General features: G+C 39.9%; 1 protein-coding gene across 4 annotated transcripts in view; it reads right to left on the bottom strand.

The window, feature by feature from the left end:
- MAMDC2 (MAM domain containing 2) overlaps positions 1-17,447 on the bottom strand; it is a 99,116-nt gene that overhangs the window by 2,641 nt on the left and 79,028 nt on the right. For 2 of the 4 annotated variants that reach the window (XM_006022632.2, XM_025202994.1), the window contains 3 exons: positions 13,083-13,176; positions 11,373-11,525; positions 2,078-2,337 (listed from right to left, as the gene is read on the bottom strand). In XM_006022632.2, the coding sequence (XP_006022694.1) occupies positions 2,078-2,337; positions 11,373-11,525; positions 13,083-13,176 (507 nt within the window). Of the gene's footprint in view, positions 1-2,077; positions 2,338-11,372; positions 11,526-13,082; positions 13,177-17,447 lie in introns of those variants that run through there. The other 2 variants (XM_025202996.1, XM_025202995.1) reach the window with 2 other exon arrangements.

Here is a 17,447-nt window from a genome sequence, read left to right as displayed (position 1 = left end):
CTGCCAGACTGGCAAGCACAGAATATATTATAAACATAAAGTAAAACTATACATTCGTTGCCATTAGCAGTAACTTTAGATTCACACATACAGACTGAACACATTCACATATCTCACAGTAAATAATTCCCATTATCACTCAGGTGTTCCATTGACTTCCAACCATGTCCTTTCCTATGCATTTCTAACCATTATAATATTTAGAGGTTCCTAACTATCGGATCTGGTTTGAAACTTTCCCAGTATTTAGTAGTGCTCAGATTTGGGATTTGATTGCAGCATATTTCTAAGTAACAGGAACCATACTGTGAAATTATTTACACACTTCAGTGCCTCATTGCCACATAGTGCACGCACAAGCAACCAGCTAGACTTCCATAATGAATTAAACAAAACTGCACAGGAAATCACAGCAACTATGTCCTCAGATGGGAAAAGTCAACCTGCAAAACCAATCTGGAAGAGCTAGCTCTATGAAGAATTAACACAGTTAGGCCCTTGCCACATATTACATATCTAATGCAATAAATTTAGACTGGCCACACATGCAAAGTAATTATTATGCCATAAAAATATCCATCCAGCTATAAAAAGCCAACCAGCTACAAAGTTAGTGCTTGAAAATGTGCAACAACTTCATAGCTGGTTTCTTTCCAGCTTTAATTTAAACACATGGCATGGCCCCTAGGGTCCAGAGGAGTCCAGTGGAGTTACCCCATCTGTGGAAAAGATCCCATCGTGCAGGACTGGCCCCCTAACTGGCAGTTATTTCCTCAGGTTAGAACAAGACAACAGAGACACTATTACAAACTAAACTAAGGTATGAATTCAAAGTATAGCAGCTATTCCACACTAATACCTATGTGGACATTTATTCCACACTGACTGCCCTATTTTGTAGGGCCCATTTTTCATTTCCTAGAATGGACTACACTAACCTACAAAAAGGCACTCTTATGAAAAATATACGTCCACTGGGGAGCTTGCAGGCATCAGTTATTCAGGGCTACTCCTCTGTGTAGACAAGCCCTTAGCCTTTGTGCCAAACTCGAAGAACCACAGCCTTGGAAAGACCTAAGAACTCTATCATAGTTTTAGAATTATATCAACTCCTTGCAAAACTGTTTTATAGCTAGAGAAAAGATGACATTTATAAAATATGAAAGAAATGAGATCTAGCAGATATAACCAGAACCATAGACAGAAAGGGTACAACAATACCACTGAAATAACTCTAATATAGAAAGACAAATGACCTCATCAATTATACAGGGAAAATAATTTTTATACTTGCTACCTATTTACTGCTCTATCTAATTCTCCCCATTGTAAATTCTCTAATCTTTCATCTTGATCAGATGTAACGTCATATTCAACATTAGTCAAAAATCCTGAACAAGAAGTGTCTCTACCATTTCTCCAGTCATGGGCAAAATTGAACACAATGTCTAACAGCAATGTGAGGGTGCAGGCAGAAGTAACTTTTGAACATTTTAAGTGTAACAGGCTTGAAATATTTTTTAAAGGTTTAGTTTCTGCCATGGGACATGTGTTCAGCCCCTGTGGTGCCCCCTGGCTAGAACACTTCAAAATTCTTAAGCCTGGGAGCATTACAGGAAGCTTCACCGACCTGGCATCCCAAGTGCCAGAGTAGCCAGGACATAGGAGTGGGACCCAAATGCTAGGCAGTCTGACAGGCTGCCAGTCATACCTGTGAGTGCCCTGTCTTTCTGCAGACATAAAAAGAGGTGAAATACTTCAAAACAGAACCTTATTTCAAAAGGGGTAATATTTTGGAGCAGCTTCAGCTGCTTTTGGAACATTTCAAAGGTCACATGCTTTTATGAAGCTGACCCTTTGAAGCATTTCAAAGGTGTTTGACATGTTTAAATGTTACTTCTGTTTGCACCTGGAATGTTATTTCCTTCCTGCTTAGGTTCCATTCAAGTTCCATCAGATCCCCATATAAAAAGTTTGGGGATTTTTAATATATAGTTAAATAGAAGCCATTCTCCAAGCTAAAAATGAATTCCAGAAAAAATGTAGTTTAGTTTTCATGGTTCAGTTCTTTGCTTACTTGATGGTATGTATCACAGCCATATTCTATCAGGCCCCTTAGCCAGGTGATGCTCTGTTCACCTCTTCTTCTCCATAGCAGAGTCTCTTCACTATCACCTTCCTTTTTCATATAAACATTTAATATTCCAGTCCCAGCTCCAAACATATTATAGAAAAATGTTAAGCACTGTTTTCCCGAAATCCCTCTTAATGATCTTGAAGTCAAACGTGCCTTCTGTCCATACATCATGTTGGATGCCTCAATATACATGTAGTAGCCTGGAAAGGAAAAAGACAAAAAGGATCAAATATTAGTAAAATAAAATGGTTCTTGCATTCAGTCTGCCCTCTAATAAGAATCTCATGCATGAAACATGTTTTAATTAATGAGTGTCCAAACTCATAATACAGTTACAAAGGGATAGCTCTTGCTGATATATAGTGGAACACCATAATGTGAATAATAATAAATTAATGAATCTCAAAAAACCTGTTTTTGTGTAATTCATTCAAACCAAATGGAAAATGTATATGTATATTCAAATAATCTATCTTGGATGCTGATAATGGTATATCACAGGACAGCAATAAAAGCCTGAAGTTAGTCAATACATCTCAGAGACAGGTTGCATATTTTTAAATTATACACTGGTTTAAATATTTCTCTGTTCAGGGGAGTTGTACTGATGGAAATGAGTAGAGATTTTTTTTCCTTTTTAGTATACTTTACCATAAGGAATACCAATTTACATCAAAGACACAACCTCTAATAATTCAATAAAGTCATGAATTTAACATGCTAAAATACGGACCAAATTATTCCCTCAGATATATCAACAGGGCTTCAACTGATTTCAGGTGTTAAGTGAGGCAGTGTCACTAATCTGAAGGTTTACTGGGTTTAGATTATGAATTTGTATGGAATGGTTTGGATAGGGATGATCCCGTCTCAGGGAGTGGGGGTTGGACTAATTGACCTCTGGAAGTCCCTCCCCGCTCTATTTCTCCAGGATTCTATGATTCTGGAGCTGAGTGGTAGTTTCATGGATATACAAAAGGGCAAAACTAAGGGCTATGATTAGAACTGATGCTTTTAATACATCAAATGAATAAAAATAAGTCTTTGCCACAAAAGATATCAATCACGATTCAGCTTCCACAAATAAGACAAGATACAAGTCAAGAGAAGTGGTTGATCAGAATGCATGAAAGATTTATGCTCTGAATTCTGAATTGTGAGGAAAATGGTTATTAATTGGTAGAAGACAAATGATTCAAATTACTTTTCCTCTGAGGGTCATCACTCAGCTATTTCAAGCTGGAGCACACTGATATATCAGTAGAATGGGAAACATCCCAATGTCCCATCTGTTATGCATGGCAACTGTTTGTATCTGGAGGCATGCACTCCATCAGTAACAAGTAACTTCAAATTTTGCAGCAGCTGTTCCTATGCTCCCACTGTGCCCTCCTTGTCATGTTGGCAAGCAAGAGCTGCCCTTGCACCACTATGAGTAACAGAGTTTACATCACTCTTGGGAGAGACAGAGAATTCTTAAGGATCAGTGAGACAGAAGAAGAGTGAGGAATGGCAGGAACAGCTGGTCCATGCTAGGGATGCCTTTGATGATGTCCAGCACCCTATTATCTAAAATCATTCTGAAGAATTCCTCTGTGGCCAAAATTATTTCTTTGGTGAGGAGAAAGAACAGGAGGGAAATGGAGGGTGGGAGGAATGAGGTATATCTACAGCCACTGATCTTCAAACAAGGGTTCATTCCCTGTAATCTGTTAGAGGAAAGCCCCTAGGCTATTTATACAGAACTAAATGCATGCAGTAGCTGCAAAGATTTTAAACTGCCACTATGCTTAAAAGTTATTTTTGAAGTAAAAATCCAAACTGGTCATTACAGTAATGCAGTATAATAAAACAGAAGTCCTTGGTTTTAGTTTGAGAGCCAAATCAAGTTATAAATTAGTTGGAATGACTCAATTCAATCTAAGTTTCATTTACGTATAAATTCGGTAGCACATTTTCATGCACTGTATCTGTGAGATAAATTAATATAATTTCAGAAAATATTTTCTTGTCACAGCATCAAGACTAAGAGGCCCAAAATATTCCTCCTCTCAGTTGCTTTGAAAGTCAGAGCACCAGTCTCTTAGCTGCCTAAATGGTTACAATTACACAAAGTGGCACTAGATCTGAATTAAATGTCTGCTTCAAAGTTTAAGAGCACCCTAAAAACAGCACACACATTCCCTAAGGCAGAAAATTTCTCCAATTGCTCCTTCAACAAGCAAAGGGGTTCCAGTTTTGAGAATATGGATTATATAGGCTATTTGAAAAAGTAAAACTCTAGATGATACCATGATGATGCCATGCTTTGAAAAGAAAAACAAACAGCAACAAATCTGTGCCTGACTTTCTTTATGAAATACAACCTGGTTGTGAACCAAAACAATCCTGGAAATTTTAATTTGATGCAGTGTTGTCTTACTATGTGCAGAAAGGGAATAACATACCCCATAATAAAATCGACATATTCTGCAAACAGTGGCATTTAGAAAAAAGAGTCAGTCAGTTGAATTTTTTAAAAAACTCACTAAAAAAATATTCCTGTGTCCTAACTGGGTACTTGCAAATCTAACTGATGCCAAAGAAATGGGCGTTAGAGATGGCAAAGACCTATTTGTATTAAGTCATCTAGTGCATCCCTTGCCAGTGAGAGACTGTTCCTTGTATTGCATTTTCTGCTTCTTTTCACAAGGTTTAATGGTCAAGCAACACAGTTTCCATCATTTGCCTTTTCGAGGCCATTCCACGTCTAAAAGATATCATCATTAGGAAATTTTTCCTGATATTCAGCCTAAAATTTTCCTTTGCTTAATTTAACAATAACAACTATATCTGGTCAAAATGTGTTCAATTTTATAATTGATTTGGCTATAGTTCTCATTTCCCATGTCATGGCAGGAATTCTTTAGAACATGAGAGCTTACTTATCCCTAAAGTTCATTAATATGTCTACCAGCAATCAACAGTCTATAATTGACTGCAGCAGAATATAATTGTTTTAAATAGTGAAAATTACATGTGAGGATGAAACATTTCTAAGTGCACTCTTAGTTCTGTACTCAGAGCTTTGACTATGTAGAATCCATTTACAGAAAGCTAAAGCACTGTAAAGTCAAGAATATTTCCCTCTTTTATTCACTCCTCATTCATTTCCTGCATTAACAAAATCCTTCCCAGAATGTAATTACTGGAGGAGCTGTATCAGGGAATAGAAAAGCATTGTTCTGCCAAGCATCTGCCCGTTTGTGTACATTAGCAATTTAGACAAGCTGTGGTTAGGAAGAAGGCAAAGGCCTTTGGCATTTTGTTAAGAAGCAACAAAACTGTTTTTCAGGTTCCTTCCAACTCAGCTGAGTAAGACCTGCATACAAAAATGAAACAATCATGTCTAAAATGTTAGCATGGTTTATATTCAGCTACAGCCAAATAATCTCTAATAAGCCATTTTGGAATGTTTAATGATACAAATTGTGTTATAATTAGGTTAAAGTAAACATCTGTTCACCATACTTATTCAAACCATTATAACTAAGCTCAGCTTATTATAAGAAGCTATACTATGAGAGGTGAACTTTTTCCTTGTATAACAGGACCAATACAAAGCACTATATGGCTAGGTACAGTCATTCAAAAAACCTGAGGCAGAATCAATCTAAGCTGTGTGGTTTTCTGTAAGAGGCATAGTTTAGATCAGCAGCGAACACAACGCACATCTGACCTTTGGTGGGAGGTGGAGGAGGAAATCTTAGACTGTGTTCCATAATTTTTAAACCATTCTATGTGTGCCTCACTTCTGTTCTGTTATGGGTATAGGCCAGTTTTGTGTACCTAACTTCTATTCTGTTATAGGTATAGCCTGGTTTCTGATCACTCATACCAATAAAAGTGTAATGTCTGTACCTGGCCTGTACATTCTTTTAAGTTCACTTCAGCATTTTAAGAATGCAAGTGATATGTAGGTCATAGGCTTTCTGGTATGGGCATATTTTATTAATGATGCTGAAATTGGTGGCTTTATTACTAAATTTATTTCACTGATGTATCTGAACCTAGTAGGTGACCTATAATATTCAAGCAGCCAAGTTATAGAGCAAGCACATGGAAAGTTCTATTAATTAGGTTGCTTCCTTTGTGAATTGATGTCAGAAATGATCCAAAGTAGAATTGTCATCTTCTTTGGTATGAGCAAGCTTTAGCTTAGGCAGAAGGTAAACTGCTTCCTAATTTAGGTCTTTACATAAACATGAGAAAAACCCTTGTCAGTCTAATTTCCCTGATGACTTTAAACTGCAAAAGGATATCATACGTCCACTGTCTCCTAAATAGAGTTATATCCTGCATAATTAACTGCCTATCTAAATGTGAGAACTGTACTACCTACAGCTTTCTTTTCTTAAATATATAGCCAGTCCATGTATTCTGTTAACATCTAAATGGCATCCTTCTTCTCATATGCTGGTAATTTCTCTTTTATGCTCCAAATCTTTTGCATTGGAGGGGACAGAGATGTAGTATTTTGCATCTCATTTAACAAAGCAATATGCTTAATGTGGGTGAAGATACAATAAGATTTAGGTTGATACATTTGTCTCTTGTTTTAATCTTCTGAGATTAATCCTTCAGATTTTGGGAATATTATGAAGGAAGGAACAAAATGCCACATACAATGAAAACAGAATGGGCATGTCATGGATGAAGTGTTCTTCCAAAAACAATAGGGAGTTAAGGATAATTCCCTTGTATTTCTCAGACCCAAGCATCTATAAGATATCTCTTTTTGTTGCACTGGGGATGCATCTACATGTGCCCCTGACTGCACAGTACCCACAGGTCGTTTCCAACCCTACATCACTGTTGCAACGAGCTACATCACCATAGCTCATTGCTACGGTGACATAGCATGTCATGTAGATGAGCCTTGGGTATGTCTACACATGCATTTGATGTGGGAGCAATTTACTCGTGAGTAAACTACTTGTGAGTAAACACTCCTGGGCAGGTGTCTACACGTGCAGGGAAGCAGGAGCAGATTTGCTGATAATGGCAGCAAACTGTTCTGCTTCCTGGGGCCCTGAAATGGGCCCCTTCTGCCACCAGGGGGAATGGTGCTGGCCCAGGGGCTGGCAGGAAGCACTGGGCCAGGAGACAGCTGTCTCCTGCCTGTGGTTGGGCCACTGCACCATGCCCCAAGGGGCTGCCTGCTGCCATGGTGGAGACAATGTCCCCCCTGCCTCAGCAGCAGGGAGCTCCTGGCCCCAGCTCCTTGACTGCGGGGCAGGGGACCTGGAAAGAGCTGCAAGGGAAGGGAAGATCCCAGAGGTGACGCACTGTTAGCTGCCTCACTCGTCGATTGGGGCAAGGGGCTCGGACCTACATCACCACTGCAGCTCTTTCCAAGCCCAGTGCCTTGATCCCCCAATTGGGGCATGGGGCTGGGACCTGTGATCACTGTGTTAGCAGTCTGTTCCCTGCTCAGCTTTGAGATCACCATTCCCTGTATTGCCACTCCCCTGCCTGTTCCTTACCCAGCATCCCGATCATTGAGCTGGGCAGGGAACAAGCTCCCCAGCAGCAGGGAGCTCCCAGTACTAGGTCTGTGACCATGAAGATAACTATCTCCCAGCCCCCTCCCAACCCCCCCCGCCTCAGATTGCAATGGTGAAATGGAGGCTGGAAGATAAGGAACTTCCAGCCCCTGCTCCCTGATCATGATTTCAGAGTGGGGAGCTTGGAGCTCCCTGCTGCCGGAGGAAGGGAACATACTCGCCTCCTGGGCTTCTGTGGTGGAGCCCGCCCTGGCAGCAGGCAGCTCCCGGAGACAGGGAGCAATCTTGCACCCACTGCTGGCTGGCTGACCTGCAACAGATTTACTCCCGATCAGGTATCTACACTAGTACTACTGTGCAGTAAGTAATCACAAGTAAATTTGCTACTTGCATTTGCAGGAAGCAAAGTTACTCACAATTATGAGGTTTACTGTGCAGTAAGCATGTGCATGTGTAGATGCACACACTTACTGTGTAGTAAATTACACTACTGCACAGTAAAGCATCTCATGTAGACCACCCACTGACCCCAGTCTCCTCTATCTGCTTTGTATTAAGGAGTCCATGAAAGTGGACTCAGTGTCCTCCCAATATTCTGCCTCTTTCTTCTCAGTGGAAAACTCTCAGAGGCAACAGCTGGTCTTTGCATGGGATAAATCCTATGGAGCTACGTCTTCAGGACCTGTAAGGCTACAGCTGAACAGCATATAGACAGAAAATGAACTTTTGTGATTCTTCCTGTCCACAAGTTAGGACCAAGACTTGACATTTAGGGTCAAATTACCCCTTTCCCTGCATGCATCTATCATTAAAATCTGTGTGATATTAGTATGCACATACAAGTTGTGAATTTGGCCTTTTGGCTTTATAGCTTGCAATCACACAGTAGACCAGATTGTCACCTGGTAGTAAAGCAACTTAGCTCCACTGAGGTAACAACCATAGCTGTTTAGTAAAGTTATGCTCTTTTAAGCAGCCTTAAAATCCTTCCTTCTCCATTTATCTAAGGCCTGCTGGCAAAAGAAAAATAAGTTTAACAGTGTCAGGAAAAATGAAAATAAATACCTATTTTTTATGTTTTGAAAATGCCATTTTCTCTCTAGTAATTGCATTTCTAGATACGTGAGCATGCATTATGGTAACTAGACACTGTGCGTGTATGTGTAATTTAACATACCAAAAAGTCCAGTTCTTTTTCCCTGTAGAAAATGTCAAGCAGAGTGAGGGAGAGTATGCATTTCCACATATTGCTCTACTAAAATGTCCTAACAGCTTTTCTGAAGAACCACTTTTGAAAGTAGACAGGTCATTCAGACTCCCTTCCTATTCAGACACAGACCTGTCTCTATTATGAATGCTGGCCAACAAAGCTGTGAAATGTTTTGTCACTTGTGATTTGAACACGTCTGTCTTCTATGGCAACCAACTCTTTCACACAGTCCAAAGTCCAAATTATTAAAAGAAACATAATAGGAAACAGAGTCTTTCATTGGATTTTTTCAGTCTCATGAGTGATGTGATAAAGGAAACTGGCAGTAACCTCTATATTATAAAGTCTTATTTTGAGAAATTTAATAATTCAAATATAGTTATTCATTTGAAAATTAATCTTTTTATTCTGTGAAATCTTCAGTCACACAGGGCTTCAAGCTGAGCAGAAAAGAGACAAATCAAAATGATAACCCCTCTATGTGCAGGCACAGCTACCATTAATGGAATTTATGGAAGCACAGCTAGAGTGATAAACACACAGGTTTCAAACGTGAACAGAAAGACTATGTTTATCCCATGATTGTTAGCAGCAATATTGACTCATCTAAAAAGGAGAAATGATTGCTGTCCTAGACTTGGCTTTGTGTGCAAGAATGGGCAAAGGTGCTATTTAGTCCCTTAGCATTCAGAATAAAGGAGCAACCTAACAAGTGATGGCCCAGATCCCCAGACTGAAGAAAAGGTTGATGCTGCTTTACACTGTAATAAATACCCAACCAAATGGCAGATCACATAAATTCATCTCTGGCATATCAGTGTTTTCTGTTCTCAATATACTATGAAAGGATTTCATTTTAATGTACTTAACGTTTTGAAATGTGATTAAACAGTAATTACCACATTTAGCCAAATTCAAGATAATCTTGAATTTAAGGCAAACCTCCAATAATTAGATTCCATACATGGAGAATTATAAATTTGTTAGAATTTTCCATTATTAATTCTAATTATGGAAGGTTTGTCTTAAATTCATCCACCCCTGCACTGCTATGGCAGGGGAAACAGCAGCAGAGGGGCAAGCAGCATGACCCCTTCCTCCCCCACCCCTTGCCTCCCTGGTGCCTCCATCCCACTCTCAATGCTTACCACCCTCCCCTCCCCTGATGTCTGTCCCCTCAGGCATTTGCCCCGCCTGCTGCCTGCCCCTTGCCATTTGCCCCACTGCCTGACCCCCATGCCACCCACCCACTTACCCTATACAGCTGCTCTGGCAGCAACTCTGGATAAGGGCATGGAGCACAAAGTGGTTTCAGCCCCATCCAGGCAGCAGGAACAGTTCCAGGCTGGCCCAGGCCCTGGGCCCAAGTCAGGGCCAAAACTGGACTAGCAGCAGCTCCTCCACCATTGCACAGTTTCCCACACACTCCCCCCAGGCTGCACACAATATCCCCCACACTCCCCCCGCCATGCTCCTCCCATCTCATGCTCCCTTTCCCCACTGTGCAAGCTACCTCGAGCCACCAGCAACAGCTGTAGCCCTGGGTCTGGGTTGGGACCAGGGCCAGAGCTGCAGCAGCAATAAGACATTTCCTTTATGGGAAACAATGGATTTGTTTGCAAGCAACTGTAATTATCCAGATATACTCACTAATCTCCTTTTGTGTAAATTTTGTCTACCAGTTCAGAACCATGTCCAGGCAGATGATGCAAACATTAAACATCACATTCTAAAGCCTAGTTTATCTATAGGGTTAGGGACAGAAGTTACACATAAACCAATTTAAGTGATCAGAAACCAGTTCAAATCTGTAAGACAACAGAAGTTCAGTGCACTTAAACTGCTTTCAAAATAGCTGAAACTATAAGATAAACCAGGTTGGATGTAGTATCAGACTTAACTGATTTAGGTCAAACCAGTTTATGGAACTTCTGTCCCAGGCACCAGTGCCTTACAAGACTGTGCAGGGTTTTTGCTTGCTCATTTTCTCAGGTATCTATATTATTCAACAGTAATTCTGAATAAGCATAAGCAGGCTGCCTCACCTGCAAGCTTCTTCAGGCAGGCTTTGCTCTCCGAGAAGCTCCTCAGCTAGTTCACACAATAAAACAGGGTCTTTAAACAAACAAAACAAGCAAGGAAAACCCTGTTGTCCTGTAACAGACCCTGAGAAGGGACTCCTGTGGCTCTGCCCCCAGCACAGCAGTCTGGCCCCTCTGTACAGCTAGCTATTTAGGCCACAGCTTGCCTTTGACTCACAAGTATTCCTTCACGGTTTGCTCCCCTGCTGCTTTTTTCTCTAGGGTTTTTAAGCTCCCAGTGAGCCACACCTTTAACACCAGTCTCCCCACAGCTGCAGCTGCTCAGTAGGGCTGGTTGCCACCCTGTTACAGTCAGTAAAACATTTTTCTTTGCTGTAAGACATCACAAAACTGTTGCTCTCTGCTCAAAAATTCAACATGAAGTTTAATTCACTCACCTACCCCAGTAGTGTGGTCTCCTTTGGGTCCAGTGTAAGAAGTGGGAGTTTGACCCCTCCTCCTATGCCAACTGCTTCGGTTTCTCCTCTCCTGGGTGAATGCACATTCACCTTTTTCAAAAGTACATTCTCCAGGATAAGCTGGCAGTGTCTCTGCAATGAAAGAACAGAGAGTTACAAATCCATGTTCTTAGCTATGTGGATAGATAATTTACATACTTTATTTTGCTTATCCATCAATTTGATATCTATCTATCTTGATATATTGTAGTTACATATGGTGTACACAGTGTATACCAGATGGTTCCAGGTGTAAACAACAGATATAAACCCCACTCCTTTATAACGCTGGATCCTAGCGAGGATCTGAATTTCATATTTGGGGAGCTTTATTATTTAAAATATTCTCATTTAAAAGTAATATATGAATGTCCTTTTCGATAACCTAGCTGTTCAGATAATAGGCAGTCTGCTTGCTGTAGACCTTATCCTGCATAGACCTCTGCTAGTATATGTCTATCTACCAGCATGGTGTCCCAAGCAGACATAATAGGTCATGATGTACACAGGGATCTACATTAGCAGATCCTGCCTTCGGATCAGGGTCACTGCAGTTTGAAGTCAACTGGAAAAGATTAGGCCTGCCAAGACCTCTATTCAGGGTTCTGTCTTTTCTTTGCGTCAACTGGTAATATCACATACAGCCATAGTCAGAGCTCACACCCCTAAAATACTTTGAAACAACATTAATTGATACTGAAGGAACAGAGCATGCAGAAGGATGTAGAGGATGCCAAAGGAACCCAGAATTGAGAATCTATCAGGTAAGTAAAAAAAAGAAACGCCTTTCAAGCATTCTATATCAGTGATTTGTTCCTGAATATTTCACCTTGTACTATCCCACTAGATTCTCCACACTCTCTGGCCCTTAATATTGTCCACCTTTGTGCTGGAATCAGCTATGAGTCCCAATGCATGAGCTAAATGATCAACTGCTATCGCAGGTTTCCAAAAGGAAACTTTTACAAGATCTAATCCCAGCAGTCATGGATGGTGTCCAAGGATCAATAAATGGATGAATTGTGGAATTTTACTCAGGAGACATAATACCAGAGGTTGGCATGAGACCCCCAAGAATGGACAGTCCCCAATTGACATACAATATAAAAATACGTATATCTACAGAATAATGTGTAGCTTGAATTTTAACATTATCCTCCTCCAAGCTCCTTTTCCCCCCTTTTACTCACCTTGCAATAGAGAGAAGTAGAAGTAGGGCATGCCCTGCTTCTAGCCCATCTAAACTAATAACCACATTCTCCTCATTCCAGGTCAAAATAGCTTAGGAATAAGGAGAAATCATGCCAAATACCAGTAAAAAGCTTGATGCTGATTTTTATTGCAAAAGACATTTTAAGAATGTCTACTCAAGTTTTAGCTTTGGAATAAACTTCCACTGGAGTCAAAAGAGTTAATCAGGATTCACTCCAGAGTCTTTGAGAATAAAATTTGTCCCTCACTACAAAGCAGCAAAACCAGAAGTTTTGGGTTAGAAAACATGAGAGTACTGTAGCTAGTTATGAAATGAAAAGTATCAGTTAGATTAAGCCAATGGCCATACAAGGAGGACTTTTGTATCACAGGATGAGACTGGACAGTAGCTGGAGCAGAACAAAATGTATTAGGAATGTCAAATGCACATCGTCTTACCAGCAGCTTGGCAGCTTCCCAGGCTCACTGATATATCATCCAGAGCCACATGCCCACAGTCCCAAAAGCTTTTGCACCAGCTCACAAACACAACCTGTAGTATATGAAGACCACAACTCAGAATTGTTTTTTCAATAAAAGCTAGCACCATATGTAGTCCACAATTACAGTCTTTTCTTTGCACATTAGGAATGTAAAAATTTTAAGTATAAAAGAAGTTTTTATAATTTTGTCAAAGCTTCAGTGTCATTTAAAACTTCATATTCATTCATAGTAAATTACTATATTTTATTTTATAGCAAATAATTTATCTCTACATACAGTTACCATTTTATTAGGGTACACAATTTTACTAGCATAAGAGAAAGAAAATTATCAAGGGTTTGACTCTATATAATCTTTTTGCAATACAAAATCAACTGGCTCAAAAAAGTAGCATAATATGTCTCAACCTTGCTACCTCTCTCAGAATTTAGCCCTAACTGTACAATAGTGAAAACAAACATGAGAGAATAATTCCCTGAAAAGACCCAGGCATACTCTACCTTGGGGACTACAGAGATGAAATTGCTGAATACAGATTACATGAAGTCATAACACTGAATAATAGCACAAGGCTGGAGAAGCTAATCATAAGCCATATAGTGTCCATCTGGGTGCTGAGAAATGTAAAAACAGGGTCCAAAACATCTTATTTAGCCAAGAATAAATTCTGTCATAGGAGATAAGGTTTTCAACTATGAAATCTGCAACCAATACACAGGACACAGAATGTAGAAAAATCACTTAAACCGTGAGGGAGAGTTTACTGCCCTTGGTCCAAGGTTGGCGCAGTTTGAATTAACTGAAAAGGAGTAAGGTTTATTAACTAAAACTTGTTACTGGGAAGCGGTACAGTGAATAATACAAATTGTGTGTCCAACCTTAACAAAAGGAATTTGCTGCCATCATTTTTGGGAAGCTTTCCAAAGCTATTTCTTTCTGACAAGATATAAGGTACTGGCTGAAGCCAGGATAAATTTCGCTCATGGCTGACTCACACTCCAGTGCAGGCTGCAAATCCTTCATCTACATATTTGAGGTTCAATGGTGACTTATAACTTTTGGCTCTTAGTGAAATGTTGTTATTGTATAAAAACCATGTAGAATTTTTAAATAATTTTTCATTGTCTTTAACAGGATCCGTCATGCCTCCTTAAACAGGGTTATGCCATATTGCTTCACTATGTATTACTTATTTAATGAGAATGAATTATGAATAAATGGATAACTACATTTAAACCTTTAGAGACTATATGAATTATGCTACTTGCACTGGGCAATTTTCACTGTTCAAAAGTATTGTACATTGAAACCACCAGTCCCAATACTACAGACTATTTATTTTGTAAACTGTTACAAACATACTTGAGGAATGTAGATAACATCCCTGCATGGTTTCCAGTAGGCCTGTGTGAATAGGGAAGTATTTGATTCTTATTTGCCTGATTCAGAGGACAGCGATTCAATTCAGAGATTTGGATCACTGTCCCGAATCAATTCGGCCAAATCAGCTTGGGAAGATTTGGCAACATTTGGTGATTCAGCCATAGAGGAATCACTGAAATACCTATAACTTTGTCATGTTTTGGCAGATTTGGATGAAAACAACAGGGATGGTAGGCCCTTCTGAGTGCATGAGGCCTGCCAGGTTTCAAGGAGATAAGTACAGGGGTTTCTGGAAAACTGTACATCAAGGTGCTGACAAGCAAAACTCATGACGTGTGTGACTGTGTGTGTGTTAAGGCACAGTGGGATGAAAACAGCCGGGATGGTAGCCTGTAACAAGGGACCTTCCTGGTGCTCAAGCAGAAACAGCTCACAAAAGGGACAGAAAAGCTGCAAACAGAGGCTTATATGCTGTTTCTACATCCCTCCCCAATGCTTAACCACTCTTTCTGTGAAAAAGTTATTTGTAATATTGACTCTAAGCTTCCCTTGATGCAATTCAAGGCTATTGTTCCTTACCTTAATATTGAGAATATTGTTACAGTCACAAAAATAGTCTATCCTTTCTGTACACTGGGCAGAAATGACAGCATTTGATATTTGCATTTTTTGACATTTGCATTCATTCATTCATTTACTTACATTTACGTTAATTTAGAGTTAAAATATTTCCCAGATTAATTTTTCCGTAAGACATCCCTGCTGAGCTATCACACGTATTGAGTGAGGAATAGGGAAAAAAGAACAAGTTTGTGTTCAGCTTAGGTTTGCTTTATTTAACATGACAAATGAACAATATATTAATTGCTTCATACTAGATAAACAAACTTTCATGGGTTTGCATGATGTCCTGGAGGTGAAATTGGAAAACATTACTAGATGCAACCAGTCATTGCCAGAATTACTGAAGCTAAAAAAGTGCTTTCTTGCTTTGCCTCTTTATTTTTTTCCAGCAATGGGAAATGCCCAGGGCATTTGTCTAGCATCTGTTTCCAAACTTTTGCATGAATATCTGGAAGCTTATTTGATTTATGTCCCAGTGTTTAACCAATTTCCTTGATCTACAGCATCAAAAAAGATCAATGTTAGATTCTTGTAATTCATCCTCCATGCTGTCAGTAACTGGTACAATAGAAGGCACCATATTCATATTAAACAGAAATTGCAAGAACTCAAGCAGTTTGTAATGCTGAACCCAAAGTTGCTAGCACAGTAGTCGTGTTTTTCACTCTGTCATTATGCAGAATTAGATTTTAACTCAGAAGTTATATTGGATTAGGGAGAATTTGCTCCTGATCCTTTCCTCTATCTTTTCTGCATATATACCAGGAAAACTGAGGATGGATTTTTTGTGTATTGCAGTCTATCTTCTGGAGCCCCAAATGGTACCCTGCTCTGGGTCCCTCTACCAAGGAGGATAAGAGGAAAGATTTGATTAGAAATTTGCAAAATAAGGTGCAAGAGGACCTGGAGAAAGGAACCCCACATGAAGAGAAGCAAATCCCTAAAAAATGGGGAGAAGGTATGCCCAGACCTTAATTCAAGCCAAAGATCTGTTTTTTCTTTCCTGTTTACCCCAGAAGGAAAAGGTTTGTTTCAGTTTGATAACTAGACCCCCAGCCAGAAGGAAAAGGGAGGCACTAGCTGAATCTGATGAAAGGAAGGTAAGCTGTTTTCATGCAGCTAGTTTAGTGCATAACTTTTTCATAAAATAAAATTCTAGGCCTGATTCTTCACTTAGTTACTGGTTTATGCTAGCTTCATTACCATAAAATAAATACATGTCATTAGTAGAGCAAGTGGAGAATTACACTGGCTATCTCCGTGCTCAGCTAGACAAAAAAAAAAAAAATTAAACACAAAATTCTTTTAAATGTAGTTAAATTCAACTGATGCAAAAGACTGCTTAATTCCAGCTTAAATCAGGCTTGCTCTGACTGCTTAAATCAATAGAAACTGACTTCACTAAATTAACTGAAATATACTAAGCAAACTTCAATAAAATAAGTGACTTAAACCAAAATAAGAATGCCCATGCAGTCTCTGCATCATTTAACTATATTGATTTAAAATAGGAGTAGTAGGCAACCGTCATTCCTTTTGGATCATGGTGTATGCATGAGAGATCACCCAGACCTTCAACACATATGCCTAGGCAGGAGTATAAAGGAGTGGAGGCTGCCAAGACCTTCTGTTCCTCCTTTAGAACATAAAGACAGAATCCAAAAGCCCGACTGAGTCCAGGTGTTCGGTGCCTAAGGCCTGCAGGTATGCACACCTCTGGGAATCATATACCACATGGCAGACAAGGTTTCTACCACTGAACCACAACAGCAAGTCAGCTGCAGATATACAGGTCGAGAGCAGAATTCTGCTCTGATTTAAAATAACCGTGTCACAACCCAAAAGGTGTGATTTTTATTTGTGTGTGCTTCGGCACTGCTAAATTGTCCCCGCTAAATTGCAAGCTTCCTTGCACGGTGGAGTTTTCTGCTGCAAAAGAGAATCCCGGTGCAAGGGAGAATTTCCCGCCGATTTGAAGCTTCCTTTGCAGGGTGCATTTCTTTGTTGCAGCACAGAAATGCTCGTTGCAAAGAGTTCCCGCCATTTGTATGTAGATTTGGGTCCCATTATTGGCCAGTTCTAAATTATTCACACGTGGCGGCTAGTGATTGGCTTGCTAGCCGTATAAGAGGCTTGAGTGGTTTCCGCCCAAGTTGGAGGACTCCACGAACAAGGGAGGAGGAGACTTCACGCTGTGTGAAGATCTCTAAGCGCTGCGGATCCTCACGGACCCAGTGCATTTGAAGCAGGCTACGGAGATCTGATCAATCTCTAGCCGCTCCCCGTCGCCGATAGAATTCCTAGACGTACCCC

The sequence above is a fragment of the Alligator sinensis genome, unplaced genomic scaffold (genome assembly GCF_000455745.1).
Source record: "Alligator sinensis unplaced genomic scaffold, ASM45574v1 scaffold308_1, whole genome shotgun sequence".
In the NCBI taxonomy this organism is placed as follows: domain Eukaryota; kingdom Metazoa; phylum Chordata; order Crocodylia; family Alligatoridae; genus Alligator; species Alligator sinensis.
The sequence above is the reverse complement of the archived record's forward strand: the minus strand, read 5'-3'. Positions and strand labels throughout refer to the sequence as shown.